Raw genomic sequence first — 10,277 nt, forward strand, 5'->3', positions numbered from 1 at the left:
TACTTTCAATTTAATTTTTGCTTTATATCAAAGAATCAAGAACAGTTATCAAATTCGCATTACATCAGGGCACTGTATTTTTAAATTACCTATAAACTGTTTTTTTTTTAATTCAATACGGTATACCGTTATCAAAAAATCTTAATAATTAAAATTTTCACATTTTATTCAATAAAAAAATATCTATTAACTTATTTAAAGCAGGAATATTTCTCTGGTCTCCATTTACCTTTAAAGAAACACTACAAACTTCAAGAAACTCTTCAAGTCTAAATTTGCGGCTAAAAACAATAAAATAAATTTACATGTAATAGGTATACGCCAGCTTTCAGGGGGTCTGGAGCCTTAAGTCAAGATACCACTTGTACAAATTTTATTCTTACTCCTTGCAAAACTGTAACTCTATAAAAAACGAAGTTAGAAAAAAAACATTAACTTTTTTTCTCAGAACGACATTTTCTAACACTGCTTGACGCAGAGCGGTTTGCTTTTGGGACATGCTGTATGTTTTTACGTCACCGTATACGTTATAACAAGTGATAATTTTTTTGGACAAAAAGTTTCCTTTTTTCTGTATAAAAACTTTCACGGTCAACATTCAATGCAATTTATTTTCATTGATATTTTTACTTCCAACTAACAAGGACAGACACACTGAACGGCTCGTGAAAATCATAGGGGGGAAATTGCAAAAATAAAATTTGGATACGGAATTTGTTTGGTCTTCAATTCGACTTTTCATATTTTATTCTCTCTTAGTGGTTAAAATATTTGCTCGCAATCCACAAACAGCCTGTATACTCTTTTTCATATTCATGTGCATCAAGTAGGTTGTAGTCTAAATGAATCTTTAATTTAAAGTCCGATTTACACAAAAAGTGTCATTAATGTCATTCAAAACAAATTTATTCACATCAATAATGACAAAAATCTTTGTTTGCTAACCTATGTTGATTACGTTGTTAATTTTAAGTATTTTTTGCTACATGGGGTACACATTTATTTGAAAAAATAATTTTTAGGGAGGATTGAGTTTAGGATTGTTTGAATTTTCGCATGGTTGCCACCTTAAAATGATCCCTTTCAACGACTACTTCGATGCACATTAATATGAAAACGAGTATATTTTGAATTCAAAGGAAAAAAATGGAATTGATGACACTGTCAAATTTAATGAGTGACATATCAACAACTACTTTGATTCGAATTTATTAAACAAAATTTTTCTTATACAACTAATGCCAAGTTATCTGTGAGAATGTATTTCGGGTTGCGTCTAAAAATCGGTTAGGGTCTTTATTATAAATGATTCGCCCTGTATTTCTTTACGGGCTATTTTGGGTAACCTTCCAGACTATTTCGTAAACTTTATAGACGAATTCAGAAAAACAGACTTTCAAATGCAAAAAAGTCACCCCAGTTTATTGCGCCCAAAATTTTTATTTATAAAAATCGCTTACCTTCATCTCATTAGCATCGTCTTCGCAGGGGAGAAGGTCCCTCACCGGAGAGTAACTTTTAACCGTTACAAGAATGTTTTCCTCGTCAACCGTCAACACATCACCGCACTGTGTGTAGACGGATGCCGATTGTTTACCAAATGTAGAATCCGCACTTCCCGTAATTTGATTCATAATTCCGAAAGTATATCTGCAACTTTTAACACTAAACACTCCACTAATACGGTTACTACAAAATCGTTCACTTTTAACCACTAAACTGTAAACAATTTTGCCGCTTGGAGACCTTTTGCTTGAAGCCCAAAAAAGTATTTGTTGAAAACACCGTGTGCACTTATCGTTCCGGTTGAAAAATTTAATCTGGAATAAATATAGTAGTTATTAAACTAACAAAACATGTAGTGAAAGTGAGGTTATGTTTTGAGAGATGGAAGTCTAATAATCGGAACACTAAAATGATTCACCATAATTTCTCGTCATATTTTAAAATAAATACATTGAAAAACAAAAACACCATAATTTCTCGTCATATTTTAAAATAAATACATTGAAAAACAAAAACGATGTAACTACAATGAATATTTCGCATATTACCATTAATTTTATTTTCATCACAAACAAACGATACACTGTCAAAACGCACGTGGTTAAATGCATACAATTCTATGTGCATACATGTGGGAGGCGCCTATTGATTTTTGTGGAAATAAATTTTAACGCGCGAAATTTAAATTTTTGATACTAAAAAAAAACTCGAAATATAATTTTACGCAAACTTGAACTAAAACTAGCAACATGTGAGTGCTGTGTTAAATTTCTCTAATATAAAAATATTTTTAAGCGGGAAATCTTTATCTCCCAAATTATTTATTTTATAAGTTATAAATATGTATTTTCCTTGAATAATGAAACAAAATATTTAAAGAGCTATTTTTATTTGCGCAACCGAATAAACTACAAATTAAAAATTGTCACAACTAAATAAAAATTATATTTGAAAACAATATTTTAAACATTAAAACTATACCTAAGTATGATGTAAGTATGTATAAAGAAATGTATATAATTACAAAAGATCATTGAATATAGGTAAATCATCTCATCAAAACATATTTCCCTGAACACTTGGACGGTTAAAATGATACAATATAAAGCACCTATAATAACAATCTAATTCTAATAATCTATCTAATTGCAGAAGAGTTAATCAAATAAATTTGAACTCGTTCTGCAATCTACTTCATAGTACGGGTGACTCATATCTTTTGCTCAGTTCAAATATATACACTTAATAATAGTTAGGCATTTAAGGCTTACTTACTGACTAAACTGTGAAAAGTTATTCGATGTTGCCTGACTTTGTACCTTCTTTTGTGTAAAAATCTCTCCGGAATAGCTACATATCACTACTAATGTGTCATATTTAACTAATTCTACTTGTGATGTATTTTATAAATGTAATATAAAATTAATTTCAGGCTAGTGTACAAATAAGCAAAGGAAGTTGAAAGCTAACAATACTTTTACATTTTAAACGATCTTTTATCTATTTAAAGTCCAGTTTTTTTTTTTTTTTTGGTAGTACCTACCACTAATAAAACAAACATAAATCTTCTAAAACATTCAGCGAGCATTTCTATATACTATACTATAAAAATTTAGAAGTTATGAGAGTTTAAATTTTGCACTTTGACTCTATTTATTTCTATATAATTCTGATGTGGGTACAATCAATCGCTGCTATAACGTTGGTAATAATATTGTTTTGAGCCCACTCTTCTTTTGCTACATTTAACTGTTCGTTTGTTTCAGGGAATTTGATCCAAACACTTTTTTTGTGCAAACCAAAGTTGATACTTTCTTTATAATTCTTTATAGTTTTCGAAACAGTTGTTTGATTAACACGTCAATTCCAACGCCTTCTTGAAAACCTGGATCGGCTTGAATTTAACACATTTCGATATTTTATAAGGATATAAAATTTTGTAGTAATTACCCAAACTTCGTAAAAACACTTCCATTTGTTAGATATTTGAAAGAGCTCCACCTCGTGTTTCTTCCGTTTCATCAATAAATTGGTTTGCCAAAAAGCGCACAAAAACGTTACAGTATGTATTTAGTAATGTGATAATGTATTTCTAGCAAAAATACAAAATTTTATATAGTATATTCGCAAAGTGTTACCTAAATATTTTTCTGTAGGTTTTATCATCATAATTTCTTCTTACTATGTACATCTTCCTGCTACGTTGTGGCTCCATTTTTCGAAAAAAATGAGAAATAGTCGCCTAGTATGCACTCAAAGTTCGTGTAACAGCAACTTCATTAAAAGTGAAGAATGTACTACAAATAGGCGCAAAATCGAAGTATTAGCATATACTTTTTTGTTTAGTAGCTACTACAAAAATTTTCATGGAAGATACTACGGATTTAGTATCTTCCGGAAAATTCAAAGTAAATACTTTGAGTAAAAGTGGGTTCTTCAGCGAGTAGAATTTTGTTGAAGAATTTACTACGTTTTTGAAGCATTAGCATTTACTTCATTTTTATTCATACCACCCATTGTCTTTGCGGCTGAACGGCAGAAGCATATTTCCCCAAATTCGCCATAAATGAGAATCAGATCTGATTTCTCATCGTTCGAATGCATTTTGACTTTTTGCTAAATTTGATGTCAGTTGTGACAAATAAAATTATTGAAAGCAAAGCTATCGTGGATTCATAAACAGTTTTTCAAACAATGTGATATCTAAAATTTCCACGTTAACTCTGCAAATCTATTGTGGGTTGTATTTTCAATTTCGTCGGGCTCATTATTACTCGTAAAATACCCTGTATAATATCTGAGATTCTTTTTCCAATTCAGATAAAAACATTTTGGGATATTTTATAAAATCCTAGAATTAAAGAAAGATTCCTTATAATACAAGGTGATTCACGAGGAATAATGAGCCTGACCAAATTCTCGATGAACCACCATTACTCTTCGCAAGTTATTTTGAGACAACTGTAATGTTGGTTGCATCAAAAATTTGGTCAGGCTCATTATTCCTCGTAAATCACCCTGTATATGGCAGTAGAATATCAATAWATCCAATTAACTGGGACCCATTGATGTTCAGTGGTTAAAGTATCCAAGGCCTCCACAATTTGTCGGAAAGTTGTATCAAAATCATTGTTGACCATAACCTGATCAATATTTTTATCGTAGGTTCGTTGCATGCTAGCGCTGTCCTCAAGTGTTCGTTTCAGATCTTCCTCCTACAATACCAAAATAATAGTAATTCATAAATAGCATTTCATTTGTGTGAACAAATATGTAAAAAACACATTGCATCGTATAATACTCACCTCATACAGAGAGGCTAACGACTCTAGTGTCCTTGCTCACCTGGAGCTGTAACGTCGTATCGAGCTCTGTCGGTCATTCTCACAAAACCGGCAATTTTTTTAACAAATCATATTCGTGCAACATCTATGCAAATTTTTGTACTCACTGTTAGATTTCGGCTCGAGTATCGTAAATTRGAGCTACTCCTCCCCACGTCATATAAAAAAGTTGTTCCATTCCTGAAGCTGATATAAATATAACATAAGGTAGAAACTCTGAGCTGTTGTGTAGAATTTTCAATGCGATGGGACTACAATCTAACACACACATTTTTCCCTACAATTGAAGGGATCAAAATTTTTCTATCTTTACATTTTTTAACCTACAAACCTGCTTAATTACGTCTCTAATAGAATCGAGATGTGTTCCGTACAGGTGGCCATTATATTCACCATACTCCAAAAATTTTGAATGTTTTATATCCTCCTCCATACTCTCACGATCAGTAAACCAATAGCTTTGTCCATTTTCCTCTAAAACTCGTTGTGGTCTGGTTGTATCTAAAAGAACAAATGACTAATTTGTATTTGGTTTTGTTGAAAAGAATCATACACGGTACAACTCCTCCAAATTTATCAGGATCACTATTAATCAAACGATTTTTCAATGTTCTTCTTCCAACTCCTTGTGTTCCGATCAAAACTAGAGTTTTTCGTTTAAATGGAGGCATTCTTGTAACTTCCTCATACAACAAAAGTTCAGCCTTATCAAAATCACAATTGCTTTTGGACTGATAAATTATTTTCTTCTTTTTCTTTGAAATCCTAGCACCACATATACTTATTTTATGTACAAAATCAGCTTCTGGTGCTACAAATGCTTTTCTCCTTTCCTCCAGTTCCAAAGATGGAATTAAACCAGTTCTGCCATCTCCTTCCACCTTCTTTGCTTGCCACCAATTAGGATCACTTTGATCCACAATTTGGAGAATGTCACCCCGGTCGAATGGCAGACCTATTTCTTTGCAAGGAAGAAGACTGTCCTCTTCTGGGATGTATTCAAAAAGAGCTCTCATGTAACACTGTAAAAAAATAGTTATGTTAGAAAAAAATTAAGCGTTGATAAAAAAATAAACATACTGTAAGTTTTTTTGCGACTCCGTTGCTTGTTCCGTTCATAACGAGTGAAGCGTGAGTTTCCATTTCTTGCGGTTGACCAACTTTGAGGGTCACTGAATCCTTCGACTTTGCCACTTCAATTTGTAGGTCCTCAGCGCTCTTTACTGGTGTTCCATTGACTTCTAAAATCACGTCACCAACATGAAGTAGGCCCTGTTTTTCAATCATCCCACCTTCCAATATCCTTGCTATTACCAAATTTTCGTTGTCATCCACCTGTACCTAAAGAGAGAACGATTAAAACCTAATAAAAAACACAGTTTTGTTAACTTACTGTCAAACCCTAAGGCTCGCCGTCTTTTTTGCGGACACCCACCATTCTTATGCCTCCCCCGTCATCCCGTTTAATGCTGGGAATAATTTCGAAATGTCAGTCTTCACGGGCTTTGAAGGATTTTCGCTGATCCGCGCGACTTGATCGTGACAGTCAATTAGGGATTTAAAATGAGGTGTCGATAGTAACTCAAACAGTTCTTTGGCTTCCTTATTTTTTGAATTGCTACAACGCAGGGACACATCCTTTACCAATTATTGGGCTGCTTTCAGAAGCACTAATTTGTCTTGCACCTGAAAGGGAGAAAAATTATTAGTACGGTCCTGACGAATTTCATTAAGGCTCTAGGGTACCGAATGAACTGTTCAGATTTGGTGTACTGTAAGTTGCATACTCTATTTAGATTTTTATTCTGTGGCAGCTGTCAATCATCCGACCTTCTCTACATGGTGCCTGGTCCCTTTAGTCATAAAATGGAAATAAAGTAAACAAACAGAATTTCACCATCCATGAGTTTCTCTTATTTCAGAGATTCAGATTCTAGCTCAGTAGAAAGAAAAGTTCATTTTTCTCTTGAAAAACATAATTTTGATAAATAGCAACTCAAAGAAATAGCTTTAAGATAAAAAACAAAGTCATTTTTAACAAAAACTATCATTATTTATTAAAAAATTTAAAAAAATGTATCTTTCATTTTACGTCAAAACTGCAAAGGAGAAACATTTTTCGCTTCACCTGAAACGAGCAAAATCCAAAATCAAAAGAAAAAAACTGATCTCCCAAGTAAATCAAGTCTTGCAGAATGTAGTTTTCAGTCAATTGCGGCTTTTTTGTTGATGAAAAAAAAACATTTTTAGGTGCAACACCAGATGGATTAGTCGGTTAAAATGCTATTGTTGAAATTAAATGTCCATTTAGCGCGAGATACACCGATATTAAAACTGCCAAAGAACGAAATAATACACATAACACAATAACGATCAACATAATATGTATCTCATCACAAATACCTAGAATCGTTTTTAACACAAAATTAATTTGGCTAATTAGAGCTGTCCGTAAAGACCAACTCATATAATAATCCCTAAGCAAAAACCGTCCTCAGTAAAATTAATATAAATATTATATTTTAATTTTTTATTTTTTAGGTTTATGTATTGGTCTTAGTGCCTTTATATTAAAACTATCTATTTTTTAATTTATTTTTAAATAGATGAATAATAAAAAAAAAAGTTTTGAAATGAACTAACAATTCTCTTATTGAGGGGTGCAAATGCATATCTTTGCTTTGAACAAACGCAATAAAACGATCATGTTGTGGGTTACACCCTGCGGTGCGGCCCGGCCTGTCATAAATTATGGCTACAGGTACAGAAGATCGTGTATTATTGGTTGCCTACTTTCAATTTAATTTTTGCTTTATATCAAAGAATCAAGAACAGTTATCAAATTCGCATTATATCAGGGCACTGTATTTTTAAATTACCTATAAACTGTTTTTTTTTTAATTCAATACGGTATACCGTTATCAAAAAATCTTAATAATTAAAATTTTCACATTTTATTCAATAAAAAAATATCTATTAACTTATTTAAAGCGGGAATATTTCCCTGGTCTCCATTTACCTTTAAAGAAACACTACAAACATCAAGAAACTTTTCAAGTCCAAATTTGCGGCTAAAAACAATGAAATAAATTTACATGTAATAGGTATACGCCAGCTTTCAGGGGGTCTGGAGCCTTAAGGGTGTCCGCGACCAACGATCCGAGACGTTAGTATATTGAAAACAGGATTACTCTCTTAATATGCAACAGAATTTCATGTATTATACATCAAAATAAAGGTTTTTTAAATCTACAGGCCGATATGTTGAGATAAAAAAAAATATATTTTTGAAAAAAGAACAAAAATGTATAAATGATGAACTTGAAAACAACTTTACTCAGTCATTTATCAAGTAATCAGTTTTGGTTTTTGTAAGATAATTTAAAAGAATATTCTATAGGCCGATACGTTGGCCTTTTTTTAAAAAAAGTGTTTAGTTTTTGAGATATTGTGATTGATGTAAAAGTCACGATATTTAACTGTAGACCTAAGATTAGTTTTAGAGTTTTGGTATTTATTACAAAATATTAATTCTTAACAAATTCAACAAACACCATGTAATAAAACACTGTTGTTTTTAAATTAGTAATAAATATATAAAAATGCCTCCTAGTTCATTGCTTTTACCACTAGAGGCTTTGCCAGCGCCGCTTCTGTGGAGGATCGAGGGTCTCTACCTGCCCTTGTACCAACCCAAGCAAAGGACGGATTATGGTCATCTTTATCATGTAATTAGCAATTTTCAGTTATTATTATTAGAAATCTAGAAGCAGAAACATTTGACGTGGAACTTAAAAACAAGCTAATTTTGTTGGAATTGTAGTTCTATCGAATCTCCCGTGTTTAGTAGACCTGACCATTTTTTTTTTCGAAAAAATGTGTGCCTTGTGGGGATCTAAGATTATTTATTATCTATGAGAGTTTTAATAAATAGCAACAATAATCAGACAAAATAATTTATTATACAACAAATTTCCACCTATTATAAATTAAACAAATTTCGCCACCATAGTAACTACCTAAATTGACTTATCCGTTCTGAAAAACTGTATTTTGGGTATTAAGTACCTAATATAACCATTTTTTATACTATTTTATTGGGTCCACCAAAGACTCATCTTGTTTCGAGAGCGTATACAAAACAATTATTACTTTTAAACAAATTCTCGCCAGAAGTCTAAAACAAATAATTTTTTAGCGGGGCAACTATGAAAAAAAAATCATTGAAGAGATTGTTTTTTTTTTAGTTAATCGTTGTTCTTCATAAAAAATGATTCGGCCTATCACAATCTTTTTTTTATAAGACATAGCTATAAATGAAAAAATGAAAACTTCGCATTTTTCTACGGTTAGTGGTACCCATAAATGTGGTCAATGACAAAAACTTGCAATGGAAATCAAGTACACTTTTAAACTAAAAAATCCTAGCTAAAAAATCATAAATGCCCCTCCAAAGAATATGAATTTTATAGTAAATTAGATAAATATCTAAATAGATGTACGTACCGACACAAAATTTTGGACGATTTGTCATTCGGTTGACATAAAATGTAAAACTGACTTTATGTGCAACTTTTATTTTGATTTTTGTAGTTTTTAGGCAGACAGCTAAATAAAAATGACAATAATTTAAAATAATAATAAAAAGATAATAACTATATAAAAAACTTACTGCAACTGCTGGCATTATTGTACGTATTAGGAAATCGACGCCAAAAATAAATTTCAAGTAAAAAACTTCCAAGTTTTAGATCTAAACGTCAATAATAATGACATTGCTTGATGTCCAAAATTTTGAGTCCACAATTGCATAAATTTGTAATTTTTCCGATTGTAAAAATTTTAATTTATGGAATTATATGTCTTGTTACCCCATACCATCGCCGTCTCCATAGAAATAATCATTTTCTCGCCTGGGCATTGTTTGAGTTCAACTGATTCGCGTTGGCGCTTTAATCTGGGAAAAATTTTTGACAAATCCAGTTTTTTAGCTTAAAGGGTTCAACCTCATAATATCAATTCTCCCTGGCGTATCTGGTTTTGTTGTATCCTTACTTCCCAGCTTTTATTAATTGCGTTATTTTTCGTTAATAATTAAAAATCATTCTGTTGTTCCTTAATAACCCCCGTAACTAAGAAAAAATCGGAATCACTGCTCCAATGCGTTTTTTACGAAATGCCCAGGCGGGATATTGATACATTTGATTAAGGAGGCGGTGCCCCATACAAAAATTTAATTTCCATTGAAAATGAAACCTGTGAGCTTTCTAATTAGTAAATATGTACAACCTATCAGGTAGATAGAATAATTATGATTAGATTTTTTTTAAGATCCAAAAGTCAAAACAGTATTTATTAGCTTTCTCGGAAATTTCTGGAGCAACTTCCACAAATTCAGGGCATAAAAATATTAGCGAACTGATCTTT

General features: G+C 31.7%; 1 protein-coding gene and 1 pseudogene across 2 annotated transcripts in view; both read right to left on the reverse strand.

Moving 5' to 3' along the window:
* Positions 1 to 4,662, reverse strand: part of LOC123013991 (RNA pseudouridylate synthase domain-containing protein 2-like) — a 344,356-nt gene extending 339,694 nt beyond the window's left edge. For both annotated transcript variants that reach the window (XM_044412876.1, XM_044412877.1), the window contains exons 1-2: positions 4,524 to 4,662; positions 1,461 to 1,820 (exon numbers count right to left, since the gene is read on the reverse strand). In XM_044412876.1, the coding sequence (XP_044268811.1) occupies positions 1,461 to 1,634 (174 nt within the window). In that variant the 5' untranslated portion in view covers positions 1,635 to 1,820; positions 4,524 to 4,662. The remainder of the gene's footprint in view (positions 1 to 1,460; positions 1,821 to 4,523) is intronic.
* On the reverse strand, positions 2,429 to 6,635 carry LOC123013860 (annotated as a pseudogene).
* Between the last annotated feature and the right edge of the window lie 3,642 nt (positions 6,636 to 10,277).

The sequence above is a fragment of the Tribolium madens genome, unplaced genomic scaffold (genome assembly GCF_015345945.1).
Source record: "Tribolium madens isolate multiple individuals breed KSU strain unplaced genomic scaffold, Tmad_KSU_1.1 Scaffold_96;HRSCAF=242;Tcas5.2_LG5, whole genome shotgun sequence".
Lineage (NCBI taxonomy): Eukaryota > Metazoa > Arthropoda > Insecta > Coleoptera > Tenebrionidae > Tribolium > Tribolium madens.